This window comes from Thermobia domestica, chromosome 9, assembly GCF_964235325.1.
Source record: "Thermobia domestica chromosome 9, izTheDome1.hap1.1, whole genome shotgun sequence".
Lineage (NCBI taxonomy): Eukaryota > Metazoa > Arthropoda > Insecta > Zygentoma > Lepismatidae > Thermobia > Thermobia domestica.
The window spans coordinates 89169377-89188506 of NC_137462.1; the positions used below are offsets into that span (position 1 = coordinate 89169377).

The window sequence follows — 19130 nt, forward strand, 5'->3', positions numbered from 1 at the left end:
TATCGCCTCCTACCTACCATTCGTCTTGTGTATTAACTTTGGGCCTGATCCATGAATCTCTACTAGGCGTTCTTAAACATTTCCACGTTAAAACTAGGCGTTATCACATTAAAATACATTTCCACCACTGTACTTGCTTTTGACAAATGGTGGGAATTATTGAGAGAAGCCAAGAAATACACTTCCGTTGGAAATTCTGAAAGACAGTTCATCATTATTAAAAGTTGTTCTTCACATATTTCTTAAAAATTTGAACAATGATGCCTATACTTACCAAGTACACTGCCAGCATGAAGAACCAAAAGTAATACAGTAGTACTGCAGGAATGGTGTGCAGGTGAAAGCGTCGGTGAGGCTGGCAGTGACGACGTGTCGACACTACTTCCTGTTATAGTATGAAGCGCTTTATTTCGATCACGTTCACTTGCCATTCTTTGAAGGAATGTATGCGAAAATATACTATCTGAAAACAAATAAACAAACAAAGCATTAATACTTAGAGATTAAAGGAGTGCCTGGTGAATAAGAATAATACGGATCTAGTTTAGTAACTGTTACGTTAACAAGCAATGTTTGCCCCGCTACACCATGGTTACATGACATCTACTCTTACTGATCATGTTAGTTGTCAACTATATTCTACAAAGCTATTCTCACCGCAATTACAAACCGGAATTGCAGTATATAATTATTTGTTCCTTTTGGCCGTGAAATTTATGATCAATCAAATATTTAATATGTACTTCGCTTTTATTTATTTTTAATTTAAGAGAAGTACATGTTCGGTGCTTTCACCAAGATTACACTACATATTTTTGTTGTCTAAAGACATTTCTTATTTCAATGACAAAAGAGTAAGCATTTATATTGTTCCTTTTCTTTCTTTCTTTTCTTCAATAACTTTGGAAGGAATGGACTAATGCACACCTTGTTTCTCATCTGCTGCGGATGTTGGAGATATTGAGTCAGGATCTTCTTCCGGAAGAAGTTCCATTGAACTCCACTTTGTCAGAGAGGTTGTATCACCAAGTTCTTCTAAGAAAAAGAGAAACAACACATATAAAATATTAAAAGAGAAACGTCCGAACATTTAGAAACAAAGTATATCACAGTATAGATTGTTTTAGAATTCTAAAAAAGTTGATTATATGTATATAAAGTTTTTGTATATATATTTTGCTTTTAGTATTACATTAGCCACTCAAAATAATACGTTATGCAATTTTACTTATTTCGCAGATATTTAAAAACTGTAATAAAATTCAATAACCCAGAAAGACGAATTAGATTCCATCGCAGACTGTGGAACCTATTACTGAAGAAATCAATTGAACTTCAGTACTGGTGAACTTTCCAGCAAATACTCATAGCCAGAATTTCGCCTTCAATAGAAACTGAATTTATATTTTTAGATGTTAAATTTGACACATTTAAAATGTATGAAAAACTACAAATCCATACAAAACTGTTCTATTCATCCTAGTACGAACAAAGTTATCGAGTTTCATTTTGTAGCGTGTTCCGAAGTAAGGATAAATTTATTCTTAATATTCACGCAAGTTTCTCTAAATTAAGCCACGTTTGTTTGCTTCAGTGTTCTCTGGCGTTTATCCTGCTTGGAAGTCATCTATAAATTCTACTGGAATTATTACCTATGAATGTATTAACTCTACAGTAGAATAGCAAATTGAATTGAATTCTGCCGAAGTATTAGAAAGAAGTTAGTTTTGAGTTTATTTAAAGATCAGTTGATACTATTTACTGTTATTGAAACTGTGTATTTATCCCGGCTGTTGAACATTGTGTTGTATTGAGTGATGATACGAGACCAGAAATTCTAAGACATTCCGGTTAGTGTCAAATGGTTACAAACTTCTAGATATTTGGAGGGAAAAGATTAAAGAATTGTCATAATAATATGTCGAAGATTTCTTTGTGAGGACAATGAATCTTGTGAGAGCTGGGATAACAGTTGCTTCTATTGTTTAATATGGAAGATATTTAATTAGTTTTAAATAGTGGGATTAAATGGGACAATCTATTGAAAGGACATAATTGTTACAGAATATCTTGAAAATAGTAGCGCCATTAGGTTGGAGTGTTGCATTTGGTTAGGCCTATTTAACAGTCGAAGCTGTTGATAAAAGTGACGTTTAGGCTCTTAATCTGATCCTTTTCCTAAATACAGTTCACGCAAGTGCGGTGTATTTATATATAATATATCCTTCATCAGACATCATCAGTACATCACATAAAGATAGTGTCTAATGAAGGATATGTTATATATCCGTAACCGTAACACATCATAGTTTAAAATACAGTGTGTGTTGAAGCTTTGGTCAGGTTTTTATTTTTATTATTATTATTATTATTATTATTATTATTATTATTATTATTATTATTATTATTATTATTATTATTATTATTATGGAACTGCATCTCGGATGAGCCAGGTGCAGGGATTATTCTGATTCCCAGTACAAGGTGTTTCCGGGCAGGACATAGTTAACATTATGAGATATTTATATTTTCACTATGAAAAGTCAAAGAGGGTTTAGTGCTGATCAAGATAAGAAAAATTTATTTCTATTTTGGTGATTTATGAAGATGAAGAGCATTATGCATTGAAATATTTTGATGAAGATGTCGTTTGATAGAGATTTTTATGAAGTGTTGTAGATCTTTCGTGTACCACCAGAATTAAGCATCAGTGGCAACCAGCGGAAAGTGAGTTGTAGAATTGTCTTAGAAATCACCGAGTTAAAAGAAGTGATAGAGAACAAAAATTTCTCACATTTCAACATACTCCCTCTCCCTCCCTATACCATATGATCCTCCAAATTGTCATTAAACAATAACATTAGTGACAAAGACACTGTCGGGTCAACAGATATTGGTGGATATAAAACAGACTTGTGGTGAAATTATTTTGGTTCGATGTGTTAATGATATATATATATACGAGCAACTTAGTATTTTATAATTAACAAATTATCTTATAAAGCGTAAATAAAAGCTATCAGTAATATTTTAAATCACTCAAATTCTGAGGAACTAACGTTATTTGGAGTTTATTAACTTTGTGGATCGATGTTTATAAACAGTATAGTTCACATATATTTTTAATAATTGAAGACTCGCTGTAGAAAGCAATGTAAGTGCCAAATGCAAAAGTTTCTGTAAAGTAGAAACAAAAGAAAGTAAATTGTGCCCAAACGTCACAAAATAGAAAATATTATTGCTTAGAAATATAACCCAGCACATAACGATGTATTAAAATTTAACTAAGCCATAAACGTATTAAAAATGAAAAACAAATGAAACAATTGCAAGCCGGCACTTACATTGTTTTCTACAACGAGTCTTCAATTATTGTCTACGTAATCTATTTGAAGTATTATTCGACATTGTGAACCTGCTGGTAGTAACTCTTGTGATTTTAATGCAATATCTCTAATTTTATTTGTCTGTTTTAATCACTTAGATTTTTGATTTCCGTACTCTTTTTTACTCCGGTTACGGGATTCGATATCTGTGCTACTTTAATAAGTGTCTCTTATAATTTAAGAAGTTCCTAGACTCCTCCTCTACACTTCAGGGATGACATCATAGGAATTATTTATTGGTGCCATCTCTGGGGCGAACTGGTAATGATTCCTACTAATCCTGCTTCGCTCCGTCACAGTGGCAATAGCAACTTAATGGGATGAACCATGTTGGCAAATATCTTATTAACAGTATTTGAACGATTTTCGGTTGTTACTCTTAGATGATTTATTTGTTTATTTAAGAACTTGTATTCACCCATGTCGATAAATAATGCGACTGATTTTGTGCTTGAGGTACGGACTTCCTTTACTTCTATAGAAAGGGATTCCTATTTTCGTATCAATTGTCTGGCTCACGAGCCCATTTCCTAGTTCAAAAATTCAACCGAAGAATCGTAAAAAAAAAAATGAAATCACCGCCTTATGATCTAGGACTCGAAAAATATATCCTAAAAGAGCGTACAGTGAATATAATATACATACACGATAAGAGGAGAATCCAAGAAAAGATACAATATTCTTTTTGAAAAACCTGAGAATATCGAAAATAAATGAACACAAGAAGGGGACTGGATATATGCTGTTATCTCAGAAAGAGGTTAACAATCATGGCACTACCTAGAATTGAGCTTTTATACATAAAAAAAGTGATCGTGTGATACATAGATTAGCGACGGGAATCATTCAGAAAATTAATTCTACAATTATTTCTGTCATATAGTTATTTCTTTGTAAGATAATCAATCTAACTGTAGCTTGTATGGAGTTCTAGCATACAAGTTCAATAATTCGATGAATATACCCCCCTTTTTTCATTAAGTTACTTTGATCTTGCACAAACACAACATATAAAAGATCTCAAGATCATATTATATATATATATATATATATATATATATATATATATATATCAAGATTCTATTCTACAGATACCTGACATCGTAATTTTTATAGCAAAAACAAGTCTTTAATTGACCCAACGACAAATGGGTAATGTATCAGATGAGACGATCTGAAAGATCATTTAATCGACTTTCGATGTTCAATACAGTGTTCTGCAAATAACTGACTTAATTAACGAGGTACCTTAATAAGTATACTCATGGAAATTATATTTTAAAAAAAATATCCCTATTAAAAGTGATTAAGAAAAAAAGCTATTCCTCATGAGGTTTCAAAATCCTTAGATCCACTGATTATGCTGTCCTTTATTACAGCCCACATTGTACATGTTCTCAAAGGTTACAAATGACCATCACTTTCACTCAGCTCAATATTTTGGAATGGCACGACAAATTGCTAGATTATGTCAGTTTATCTCACCATTCATAGTAACAGTATATCATAACTGAACATCTTTTCTTTTCTTTAAAAAGATCTAAATCGTTCTGGTTAAGATTTCTCTGTAAACTAGACGCTGTGTCTGGATCATTTACTTTCATTTATGTGTTGATGGATCTGAAACTCGTATGGATACCTTTTGCTGATGTGGAGTTTGTCAGGACAAACCTTTGTCTGATTATTTACTACTTTATTATTTATTTATTTATTTACGAGTTTGACTTTACATCAATTACAACATTCACGAATATTTGTCTGACAAAATATTATATCTTATTTCACAAAATTTGTGTAAAATTAGCCTGTCGAATGAAGTTAACTTCCTATCAGGATTTCAATGCTTTCGTGGCCCACCTCTGCAGAGAAAAATGTTATGGTAATCCAACCAGTTACATTCAGTCACAATTATCTCTTTAACAAACAATGATATTAATAAATTCCTTACTTTTGGGGGGGGGGGGAATTCTACTCCTTAACACTGTATTATACACAATCCAATTTTAAAAAAGTGAATATAAGATGGCGCTGGAATAGTTATAATCTCTTGGAGATTATTTAAACTCTCATCTTTGGCTATTTGTTTTCGATCCCACTGCTCAGTTTCTATCAATCCCTTTAATCGTTTCAACGGTAAAAAGATGTCACTCTATGTGAACAAAATATTAACGAAAATTGATGATAATTAATGTGACAAAGAAAACAGGCACTCTACAACCAGAATTATTCAGAATTATCCGCAGTTTACGCTTATTATTTCTCACTGATGTGTAGGCACCAACGTTAAGAAAACTTAAACAGCAATGAAAAATAGGGAAGACAAGAATAACGCAAACATCAACAAAATAACAAAAGGATTATTGGCAAATGAAATCTAGAACTTTTGGACAAAATTTTCTTAAAATATTTTCTCAACAAGTATTACAATTAAAGCAATCTTTTTCTTTCATACGAAAATCATATACTAACACTTTCTAAAAAATATGAACTATGCAACTTTCTATCAATATGAAATAATTCAGCTTTTGCTATTCATATTTCTAACTTTCCATAACTGCTGACTTCTCAACGTTCTTAGTAGAAACAGTAATGCAAACAGTTATCTTCTCAATAGCATGATTTTAGTTTTGTCTGAGTGTTCTGCCCTACGGCAATTTCTATCCAGATTAGGCAAGACCACTAAGCCACCGGAGCTAGAGTCACCAGCTCATATATTCTGTAGTTCAAATGAGTGTACGGAGACCGGAAATTAAGGTGCCGGAGTAAAGTGACAAGAACAACACATAATTAATGGCTGGAACACAGGATTCAGAGATTGCTTTATCATCCATCTTATTGTCCTAAATAAATGATAACAATATATACTCGTAAATCTATTGAAATATTTCTTTTGCGTTTACAATTAATAATAAAATCTCACTAGACTAACAAAATGGATTTGTATATATGTTCACTAAAAATAACCAATTTCACTCCTTTTTACTTTTATTTGCACTTACCTTTCTGACTCATGCAACACTTTCATACATTCGCACATTTCACGTATAAAAATTCATGCTAAAATAAAATCACATTAAGCAGCAATCTTTGAGCCCTTACGTTCAAGCAACGTAATTAAAAGGCAAATTTTATTCCAAGGTGTAAAATGCAACAAGATGCATGTAATTTAGTCTTATTTATGTGTAACCGCATTTCTTGTTTTGACAATAACGATAACTTTCAAAAATTTCTATTATATATTGTACTGCGAGACCACATGGACATTATATATATATATATATATATATATATATATATATATATATATATATATATATAGTGTGTGTGTGTATATGTGTGTATATGCGATTACATAAGCCTTGCTTCTGTGCCTTTTAGTGACTTTTCTGTCAACGTGCATGAGTCTTAGCTTTATGGTACTAAGACGTTCTGGTCATTGTGGTAAGGCATCAAAAATTCATTTGCAAGAGTCTATCTACTAATTTTCTTTAAATACATTACAAAAATTCACCACTAGAAACAGTGAGAACAGGAAAACTGTGGCACATACGTTTGTATAAGTAAAACTCTTGTCTTATCTTTCGCACAATTTTTATACAATTTTTATAGGCAATACTTTCGTATTGAAACCATTGTTTTCTCGTATTTATTACGCTCTAGAAACTAAAAGACTTATCTAATAATATACTATAAATTTTTCTCATGTAGGTAACCCACGAAAATAATTCCTCAGCAACAGCCAAACTATTATCGAGATATCCCCCTTTCATCCTACTATGACAAAAATTGCTGCTTTTGCTCTCGTAACCTGTACTCACGACACCATGCAAGCGTTTCATTGATACCTACCCTTAATTATAGGAATTTCGAAGGCTGCTCGTCACACCAAGTCGAACACAGAATGAAGATAAAGACAGAGAGAGCAGAAAAAGAACAAAGAAAAAAGTAAAGTTTCAGCAATAACTGACAGATCATGCACATGAAAGAATAAATAAATTAAAAACAAGTATTGTTTTCTCTCATTCCTCTGGCTTCGCCAACAGAAACAACACTTTTAGTATATAGCAGCTAATTCAAAAATGCTTCAGTTAATTTCGAATAGCTATATTGAGTAAATGCTCAAACAACATCAAATACATTAAAACACTAATGTCTACAAAATCAGTACATATAAATATCACTAAATGTCTACTAGTATCCAATAATACCACAGAATTATTTTTCCAGAAAACATAGTAAAAAAAAAAAAAAAAAAAGCCTCTCTACTTATAATACATAGTATTTATATTAATGAAATCAATGTTAATAATACGTTACTTTCGAAATCTGAACATTAAAATCTAGCACTGAAGCTTTATTTTTATTAATTTATTTATTTTAAGGGATAAGTATCACAAATACATATTTCCTTACAAAATAATTTACAAATGCATTCCCAATTAGTTTCCATATATGAATATTCCATATTACAGGTAATATCTGCATTTTAAATCTTATCACTGATTTCCAAAGATGTATTTCCTGCTTTAAAGCAATCACTGATGATGATGATGATGATGAATTATGATATAAGGGCGTTTTTAAAAAAATATATTCAACAGTGACGAAATGAATCACATATGTAACTCATTAATCGTATCGTGAATGATTTTGAGTTGTTCTGATTATTGAAGCTCAACTGATGGCGGGGATTATGGTTAGTGATGAAATGATAATTTAAAAAAAAAAAATCACTAAACAAATACTATAGGGTTTACGGATAGTATTTAATTCCATTAATTTGAATCTCTAGCTATATATTTGAATTTTGTTCACGAGACATTAGCGTAACGAGTTAATTTCTTAAGATAGAGCCGGAGATTACATGCAGAAATACTGAATGTAATCATTTCCATTTTATTAGATGTGTCAACATTATTTTAAGCTGAGAAATTTGTTCAATTAAATTATATTGATCTAGAATAGCTACATCTAGAACGTATAGTAGATAGATTTATGCAGCCATTTACATCGAATGGGTTACCCACAAATTAAATGCCAAACGGATATCTTTTTTGAAGGAAAAGATAATGTAATATGAACAAAAATCAGTTAGGAACACGGGTCTTGCAGAATATTCAGTAAATTTGGTATTCCTACAAAGCACGTCGTTTGTCTTCGTACAGTTTCTGAAAAGTTTTTAAACAACTCATCACTTCTTATTCCATTTTTTTAAAATCTAAATTAACACATTATTTATATTCTTCGTGTGCAAAATGTAATACTGTATGACATTACGCATTACTGTAAAAGTTTGACAGATGTATAGCATTTCGAAATTCTCGAAGATTACAAAATTATACATAAATAGCCTTTAATAAGTTTACTAAAAAGTGGATTCCCCCATCTCCAGCATGTCTCAGAATTCTTGCAGATATGAATTCTTCTTTTCGTCTTCCTTGCTCCTGCACTCTCTCTGCTAACTGCATTATTCAACTCTCTCCGCCACTCACCAGCCAATGTGGACTTAAATACTTCTTACGAAGACAAAATTCGAAGCTGTATGTACGAGTAGCTTATTTTGAGTGAGTGAAATAATGCTACTCATCACATTCAACATATGTTCACGTTCACTAGTAGAATGTTTAATGTTTTAATCGCAGAGACCAGGTGATGTAATTTATGTAGTTCTGACTTGTCTTCACTTTCTACGAACTTTCTGAAATCGCATTTGCTCTCTATATACAGTAGTATATACGAAACTTCTCTTAATCCAATGCAACATGACCATATTCGTAAGTGATGAGAATATTATCAGGCTAATTCATTTGGGTCAAATATATCAACGGGATCAAGTATTAATGTATAATATGGTTTTGTGGATCTTATACATACATACATATATACATAAACTTTCCATTTTTTTTTTTTTTAATTTGCACTTAAACTTCTAAAGAATTATTCTTCCAAAATACTATGCGCCTTCTCGTTATGGAAAACACAACCTTGAAATACTGACTTATTTCTAGCATCAATATATTTTGTTACATATCGTCCGGGAATATCAACGAGATCAAATACAGGAATTGTAATATCACACATTTTAAACTGATATGATGCACCAAAACGTTCGAACAAAGCAACTTACATAATGCCAAGATTTACAATAAAGTTAGTTTGTGTGAGTATATTTTTCAACCCTCTGAAGGACTTCAATCTTTCTTTACCGACAGTACTCTTAATCTCTCTTTGGCTTATATATATATATATATACAGATGGTGATCAGAAAAATGGAAACACCTGAACGAAATTGCAACTTACCAGATTAATATGGTGTCGGGCCACCTTTCACCTTCACAACAGCCTTGATGCGAAGTGGGATGGAGGCATAGAGGTCGTGAATGGTAGGAAGTGGAATTTTACACCATTCCTCGTGCAGGGCATCGGTCAGTTCTGTGAGAGAGGATGGAGGTGGAAATCGTCGCCGAAGTCGTCTTTCCAAGACGGACCACAGATGTTCAATTATGTTGAGATCTGTGGATTGGGTGGGCCAGGGTAGGCGTTGAACTTCATCCCGATGTTCCTCAAACCACGCTGCAACAACGCCAGTTGTGTGAATGGGTGCATTATCATCCTGTAAGATGGCGTCATTGTCCGGGAACAACATCCGGACCATAGGATGCAAGTGGTCTCCTAAAATTGCGACATAATCGTTGGCAGTGATTCGTCCGCTAAGTGTGACCACAGGACCTAATGAAAACCATGATATTGAGGTCCACAGCATCACCGAACCGCCGCCATGTTTCACAGTTGGGTGGAGACACTGCAGATCATAAGCTTCTTTGGGCGTTCTCCACACATAAACACGGCCCGTGGTTGGGAATAGGGTGAAGGATCACTCATCCGACCATATCACACGTTTCCAGTCCTCAACGGTCCAAGTTGCATGGTTGCGGCACCATTTGCGGCGTACGAAAGCGTTATGGTCCCTGATGAGCAGTTTGGCCCGTGCAACACGATCCCGTAAGTTCATGTCATGTAATTCGCGGCGGACTGTGATTGTCGAAACAGGGTGGAGGAGGTGCTGATTGAGTTCCTCCGTCACTTGCTCCGCAGTAGCACGACGGTTCTGCGTGACAATGAGCTTTAATTCCCGGCGTGACCTGTCACTCATGATTTTCTTCCGCCCACTGTTCCGCTTCCCCGATGTGGTTTTCCCGTGTGTTGTGTAGGCCGTCATCACCTTCGACATTGTCCCACGCGACACACATAACACAGTAGCCACTGCCGTCACACTCACTCCACATAACCGCGCACCAACAATTTGCCCTCTTTGAAAATCTGACAGGTCTCCCATTTTACACTACCTCCGTCTGCTGCAGCCACTGGACACTGCTGTTCCACTGCGCCTGACGTAGTATGGAGACCGACCTAACACACCACCACCAGCGGTCCGGCGCTGCGGGCGCCACGACACCACTGCCAACCCATACATCTGACGTGTTGTCAACTACAGGTGTTTCCATTTCTCTTATCACAATCTATATATATATATATATATATATATATATATATATATATATATATATATATATATATATATATATATATATATAGATGGTGTATATAAAATTTGTACACGACTGAATACTTATTCCCGACAGCCAGTGAGCAAACTACAAGTCATTTATTTTGTGTCCAGCACTTTGTCAATAGATAGACCCAATAATCATGTTCCTACTTCGTTTGCGGACCGGAGTAATTCAAAACTATTTTTAGAACAATGGTGTGATCTACTGCTAATTTTAGTTTATGGTTAGTGCAGTATCAGACAATTAAAAACGAAATATTGTTTCGTTAAATACCTGATTTGTGTCCTAGCACATTCGAAGCACCATAAAATAAAATTAGGTATTCGTGTAAATACTGTTCATTGAAACCTAGTTTATTCACTTCACTTAACACAGTATCAACTAGGAATGTAATGGGGCATATAAGATACACGGACTATACCTACATAATACTTATTATAGTTCAGCGTATACTTACATTACATTTATGAAAAAACGAGTGTATATGAAGTGGGTATATGCTATATTTTTCGAAACGACAGAGCGTATGCCTACCAAAGGTTCTAACATCACATCACTGGTATCAATTATGCATTCACTAGAAGCATTTTGCAGTCAGCGTGACTTTACATAAAAATCGTAATTGGATTATTTAATGGTTTAACTGCACTTCTTATACAAGTAATTAATATCGGCCAGTTGTTGGTTTGTCGACCAGCAATTCAATTTTTCATTTGTATTGCTTAAGTAGAATAAAAGAATTCTTTGTCATTACATCAGCCAGAAAATTTAACACGCTACCATAAGATAAGATCACTATGATTTATCATCCAACTGACACTTTACTTAATTTATTGCAAGTTTATAGAATGTGGTAAATTTATAAAAGGGTTTCTCATTCTTGCCAATATTATATACAATTTTAAATACCTTACTTGTTGATTTTATGTCATTTTGATGGTATATGTTTTTTGATTCCTCTATTTGGTTCAGTTTAGACATTTTTAAGACATTCTCGGAATAAGGATATCCTTCTTAATTTTTGTATATGTACGTTTCTTTCTTAGAGATTGTTTGTCCTTACTATAGGCGAAACTGAGTACTGCGTCTATTCTGATGGTACTTGCATTCGATGATTTTGTGTGTGTTTGTTTGTACCAGTTTTACTTATTAACAAGAACTACATCCTATATCATCTGGGTTTGCAATAAGCCACACATATTCATTTTGTTCTTACAATACATTTCAAATGTCCAACAATCAGGATAAAGAGCATGCATGGCTATGATCATTCTTAGACCTATCACTGTCAAAAGTTTTAAATTCCTTGTGGCACGCAGCCTGTTCACCGTAACTGGAGTCAGAATGATTGGCAGTATTTACGTTTATAGCACTTTCGACTTCAAATGCCTTTGTATCAGGTTTACTTCCAAATGTTCGTTTTAAACAGAAATATCACACTCACAAACAAAATTAATACGTTGATTTGCGAACTCTAAATCAGTTCGTGACACTAACAGGACAGAGCAGTGATGATTCCTGAAGATTTTGTTTCGAGATAGGAAAAGGAAGGACTTTCAACATTCAAGAGGATGAAAGCAGTACTGCGAAAACAGTGGTTTCACGTTGAGAACGACTGGATATATGCTCCTGGGAAAAGAGGAATTTCGTTGCTTCAAGGGGAGAAATTCCCCCGGAAACCGTCACTGCTGCAGAGTATAATAGCAAATTAAAAGCGATTATTATTTACGGGAAAAAACCGACCAGTAAGATGAATACACTGGAACAGGTTGTGCAATAGCGCAATATATATATATATATATATATATATTGCAGATGCTATTGTTATGTCACTCATAACTAGGAGAGCACGAGTTGCTCGCACTAAGAATTTGAAAATTTCGAGTTTCGTTTTTCATATTCCGCGTTTTGTCGCATTTTTCAAATAAAGTTACGCATTTTGTAGCTCTTGTGGAAAAGATATTCCCTGGCATTTTTACTATTGTTCTTTTTACTCGTAGATCACTACAGAAATAAACCACTAATTACCTAAAAACAAAATACACTGAATATCTCACTTATAGAAAATTATATTTCTTTAATCAAACTAAAGGAAAATCAGTAACTAAACATACTATGAGTAGGAAAGTTTGCGATGGTGATACCTAACGCGCAACATGTTCTATATAGCCGTGTCCGAATAACTCAAAATGCACCGTTCATGCCACGTTCTACCGTTCTGTCAGCGGAAAACTGGCGTTTTTAAATTAATGAAAACGTATTTTTAAAATTTTGCGTATTGTTAGAAATCTCGCGCAAAGCTGCTAACTTCGCGTTTTATCGCGCAACAGAAACCAATGAAAATACACATAGAATATCAAAATACATCAAGAAACTGAAAACTACTTAATTGTGACGAATTCTGCGAAAAACTCGTGCCTCTACTCATAACATTTGAAAGACAAGGATGGAAAACTAAAAAGAGCTCAGTAAACCTGTGTGGGTGGGAGAAGATGCAGTGAAATATGTAGAGTGCTATGCAATTCAAACAAGCAAGGAAGAAAAATAAGAAAGAATGAGAAATAATGAAGTATACGCTTGGACATTACTTCAATATAGTTGAGTTTATTTAAATGTTTACAGCTATATAATTTTTGGCATTTCAATTTACCACATATATGTCATGCCGACTCATACTGGCCTTAATTCGACCGCTGAGCGCTCCTCTCCTAAATCCAGCTTAATGTCATGGTCAACAAACAAAGCAGATCTTTGTTGTGACTGTCTTTTCTTTCAGTTCAATTATATTTGACTAACATGCTAAATAAAAGGATTCTTGTGTAAAGAACTGAAGTATATAGAAACCTATTTTGTTCGTGAAGAGTACAAAGTAAAGAATATCTGGATAGGAACCTGAAAGAAATAATACAGGTTCATAATTTTGTTAGGAAACATGTTTCATAATTTTGATTTCGATGCTAACAAGACCAGAGTACTTGACAAAATAACCTGAGAGCTATCTGAATAAAAGAAATTTAGAGAAAAAAGATTCCTGTTAAGTCTTAAGCAGGAAAGGACAAAACTTAAATGATGAATAAATTGATGAATCTAATAGAAACATCTTTCAGTTACATCAGAGAAATCTTGGGTAAGTTACTACAAGTAATATCCCTTAAACAGGCACATTTGACACTAATTCAAGATAACAACGAGCTTCATTGCTATTAAATATGGATTTAAAACAGATCTTTATATAAGTATAATTATTGCATTTGAAATATAAGAAATTTAAGGTAAAAGTGGTATAAATATGATTAGAAAAGACTGAATCTTAAATCATAAATTAATTTATTTGAGACGACAGAAAATCAGTTGAATGAGTATATTATTAAATACGACGACAAGGCATCTTGAGATTTAAATATCGTAATATAACGGAAATAGCTTACGAAACTCCTTGAATCTTAGCACGTCAGATGACCATAACATTCAATTACTCCTATTATCATGATTAGAAATGATATGAAAGCACTCTATATTATGAAAATTACAAAACGATACCAGTACTAAAATAATAGATTAAAGAGAAGTTTTAGTTTTAATGTCACACCGATAGTCAATTGGTATTGATTCGAATTTCAAAAAATTATATAATACATGACAAGATTACACAACAATTCTGAAATGTCATAAAACTCTTGACTAGCTTCAGTTAGCTAGTCAGCAAAGAATGGGAAACTTTCATCTATAAATATTCTTCTATAAATATTTTCATATGTCTGAATTATTGGAATAGACCAGATGCACAAACTCCAAATTCTTCATTGTATAACAACACTAATTTGTTTGTTTGTTTGTTTCAGCAGCAAGGCTTGAGACGCGAACTTAAATATTTAACGAGAGATCCGAACCCAGAATCGACAGGGTACTCCTGCAGCAAACCAGTTAACCAAAAAATAGTACGGTATTGAATTCCTGATTACTAAACTTCAGTTTAACAAAGAATAAACAGAGCAATGGTATTGCCAAAAATACTGATTTCCATCTTCCTTCTAAACTTAAAAAAAGTTGACTGGAGATTAGCGACCCTTTCAGCACTGAGTTTATATGAGACGTGGGCCTACAGCTAAATGTGGAATCAAAGCTACATGAAACCCTACCAACAACAACAACAACAACAAAAAAAAAGGGGGGGCTTGGAAACACTTGCATCACGGAATAAGTCTAATCGAACTACAAGGAAATTTATACGTACATCTCCTTAATAAAGTATAAATTTATCTGAGTGAAAATCAAATATAAGATGTAAATTTCAATAAGAAAATTCTTCACTTGCTTTGATTAAATACACAAACAATATTTATCGAAAGAATAATGAAGAAAATCCGGTTCATCAACACACTGATCTCTTTCAAGTTAACATTCTCTTCCTTTTATCATTAAATCGACACGAGATTATGATAAAGATTTGATTGTTGAGTAAACAACTCACAAATGACGCAATGAAACCGGATTCTTTTAACATATTCTATACCTTATATTCAATAACGGAAACAAACAGAATTCAATATTAATTAATAGCACAAACACAAACAGTTTGAACAAAGATAGCACTGAAAGTTAGAGGATTATCTTGCCAATTACGTGTGTGTTTTCCCACACAAACCTTCAATTACGTCAACTTAACATATTTCATTAGTATTTCTGTTATTTTAAGATTACTCTAAATCTTGTTTTTATCGATTTTCTGGTATCTAAATTGTTTTCCTCCTCTATTCTTTACTGTGACTGTACTGTAAGAAACGAGAAAGGAATTACACCTGGCTTTAATACTATGACCCATTCCAGCATTTACACGATTTGAAAGGAAAACTATCAGAATGCACTGCATCAAGATCCGAGTCCGCGCAAATCAAGTTATCGAGCGCTCGATTTGAGGATTTACACGCCTGATTTCGCAGAGTTGAGAATGAATATTGAATGCTATTTAATAATCGAGTTCGATACAATGCTGCGGCACCTAGTAGGCCACTTTAAGATTGATAATACTCAAGAATCAATTATACATAGAAAACACACTAGAAAGAATAAACAAATGGTACAGTAAGTGGTGAAAGATCAAAAACATAAAATACAACTAAAACAATGCTAACGGTTAAGGTAAATGAACACGAGTTATACTGTTCCAAAGGCGCGTGCTGTCATTGGCAAAATACTATTGATGATAGTATTAATTTGCACATGTTATTTGTATGCAGAATTTGGTAAGTCTTATACAATTTATCCGTCAATAACTTCAGCATACCAGACAAATTTGAGTACTTATCAGCTAAGAAGGTAATTTCATATTTTGTGGAGTTAAAGAAAACAGCATTCAAATAATTCTGTCCTCTTTGAAGGTATTGTGGGTAGAAGTTGTGTAGAAAGCTATCTAATTTTGCAAATGATTCAATTAATTCATCTCCAATTATGAGTATTTTAGCATTGATTTTCCTAATCTCTGAAATGTACTTTTTACGAACAAAAATATAATGCAAGATTTCTATTTTTTACATAACCAAATAATATTATTTTCACTAGAAACAAACACCAAACAAAAAAAAATTGACAAACTGCAAACTTTCACATTAATTATAGCTAAAACTTACCTTGACAATCAAAGAACTCATCGTCACTTCCGGAATCAGAGTCCCTTACGATACTTTCCATTCTCCAGTTCGCCATTTGAATATCGAAACTTTTGCTAGAACCGGATCCAGGAGAATGCAATGCCGCACGAGAATTGCTTCTTGACCACAATTTTCGGCGGTTTTCTAATTCAATAGATTCGTCTGTTTGTTTTAGATTCAAGTCACTGGGCTTGTTCACATTCACTGGCACTTCCACATCGGTAGGCTCTGATGTCGTGTGAATAACTGGAACGTCATGATCAGAGTCCATTTTCTTACTTAACGGTGGGCTAGGCACATCTTTATCTGGTTTTTCGATACTACTCAACGTAGCGGCTAATGTCTTTGCGTCATTAGGAGTAGAAACTCCGTTCGAGAATCCATTATCTGGTTCCTCTTCGTCTAAGTCACAACCCATTTTTCTTTTTAACGCTTCCTGAGTTTGGCGCTCAATTCTTCTTATATCTTCCATTGTTAGTCCGTACCACTCATCCTGCCAGGCCCATGCTTGCCTATGTGCTCTCAGCATAGTCTTTCTTAATGCTGAAATTGAAACAAGAGAATTAAAATTCTGCTCACAAGATATAACCAAATAATGAGTAAAGAAAGAAGAACTAAATCTACAGACTTACTATAAACTTAAAATACATGTTAAACATCAAGCAACGAAAAGGAGAAATAGTGACCTAAGCGAAATTTATTAAGTAAATAAGAGTTAGACTCTCGCTTATATTTTTTCTCACACCAGTTGTGTACGCAAAGTCTATAACGACAAAATATACTATTACTATATTTACATTTGTTACTCACATATTTATTATTAATAACCCTTTTTTCAATCGTCATGCAATAGTTCAATGCTGCAATTTCAAAATTATGAAAACGAGAGAACAAAGTACCAAATGAATAAATAAAAATTATTGATTTTGTTTATTTTTAACATTCACCTCTATGTTTTCTGACTCCAAATTTGTGTGCATTATCTTCTGCTATAAATTTCAGAGAAAAACCGTCCCTTTCCTTCACGAGTGACGGATTGCAAATTCACATACTCCCATTTCTTCGTACAGTCCAATTCTTTAAAAGAATCTCTCCTTTTGTCAAAGTTGAGGAAAAGCTGGCAAAGTCAACAGAATATGAACGTTTGGAAAGGAATAGTCACACAGATTTGATGATAAATGACTAGCTAGCTTCTTTATCACAGGGTTAGTACTTTTAGGTGTACTTAACAATATTACAAATTATTTACATTAAAAAAATAATGCTATAAAACCTGTTAATTCAAAGTTAGTACTAGCGTTGATCTAGATTCAGCAATCTATAATAAACAAAGATAACGTAACCAGCAAATGTGAGCATGCCTATTTGTAATCCATCGCTGTTCGAGGAATTTTCGTTTTCTCTCCAAAATACATAGCAGAAGATAGTACACACAAATCTGGAAGTAGGGAATGTAGAGGTAAGTGTTGAGTATATGATGTTCTTTAACTAATCGATTTTGCTTAGTTAACAGTAATGTTACTTACCTACATCATGAATAAACTTCTCAATCTTACTCTGCATTCCCCAATAGCGAAATTCCACTTTGCAGAGTTTGTAAGCACACATTAAGGATTTACCATTCGGCAAAGGCATTGTTTGACCCTAGTATACAAAACAAAAGTGAATATAAAACTACATACTCAAGTTTAACAAATATTTGAGTAGCATGCAAACCTGAAATTAGAAATCTTTCACAAATTGTACCATTACTGTTTCACATTAAGAAGTTCCAAAATAAATTTCAATAATATATACGTGCCTCGTGATGTCTGACCAAGGAAGAAAACTATATAAAAACACATGTCATAACAGTACGTACTAATAGTACATTACGTACAACAAATACTCTCTTGAACTCATCTTAGTATACCTCTGTCATACAGTAATTGTCGGGTCCAAGTTAATATTTCTAAGCATGCGCCAGTTTAGTTTGTTAAATACGCACTCTTTCTGTTGTCATACTTCCTTGAAGCGCATCTACGGTTTTACCAAATGACAGTCAAAGAGGTTTTCAGGTGTTATCACATTATACTTCATTATTATTAGTATTATTACGATAAAATTCTACTACTACTACTTCTTCCTTTTTAATTTTTAAATTACCTGAACATCAAAGATAGTCATAATAGATACTCATTATTTTGACACCGACTGTATAGTCGGAGGATCTCGTAATTTTAGATAAACATGATTCAGGTACTAGTTAATAAGACAATAAATTGTCACCAATGAATGAAAATCTCTTTTCTCTCTTTCATTATGACTAAATACACCTTTCCCTATTTATCCATATTGAAAATTATCAATACCAATTCCTCAATTTTTGTTATGCATGATATACCATATTTTACTTTGAAAAATCTTTAATACGGTACATGGCAACCCATATAACCTTTATCGTTTTAGCAACTTACCATTTTTCATTTGGAAGATATTACGAACATGATATTTCACTTTACTGTGTAAAATCATCTAACAACTC

The 19130-nt window shown here is 33.3% G+C and overlaps 1 protein-coding gene across 11 annotated transcripts in view; it reads right to left on the minus strand.

Annotated features, from left to right (window-relative positions):
* Positions 1–19130, minus strand: part of rdgB (retinal degeneration B) — a 461056-nt gene that overhangs the window by 68609 nt on the left and 373317 nt on the right. For 8 of the 11 annotated variants that reach the window (XR_014133053.1, XM_081771512.1, XM_081771510.1 and 5 more), the window contains 5 exons: positions 18133–18250; positions 16586–17149; positions 7236–7259; positions 928–1035; positions 275–463 (listed from right to left, as the gene is read on the minus strand). Coding sequence is in view for 10 of the 11 variants with exons in the window: in XM_081771512.1 (XP_081627638.1) it covers positions 275–463; positions 928–1035; positions 7236–7259; positions 16586–17149; positions 18133–18250 (1003 nt within the window). In the remaining variant the exon portion in view is untranslated. The remainder of the gene's footprint in view (positions 1–274; positions 464–927; positions 1036–7235; positions 7260–16585; positions 17150–18132; positions 18251–19130) is intronic. The other 3 variants (XM_081771516.1, XM_081771519.1, XM_081771518.1) reach the window with 3 other exon arrangements.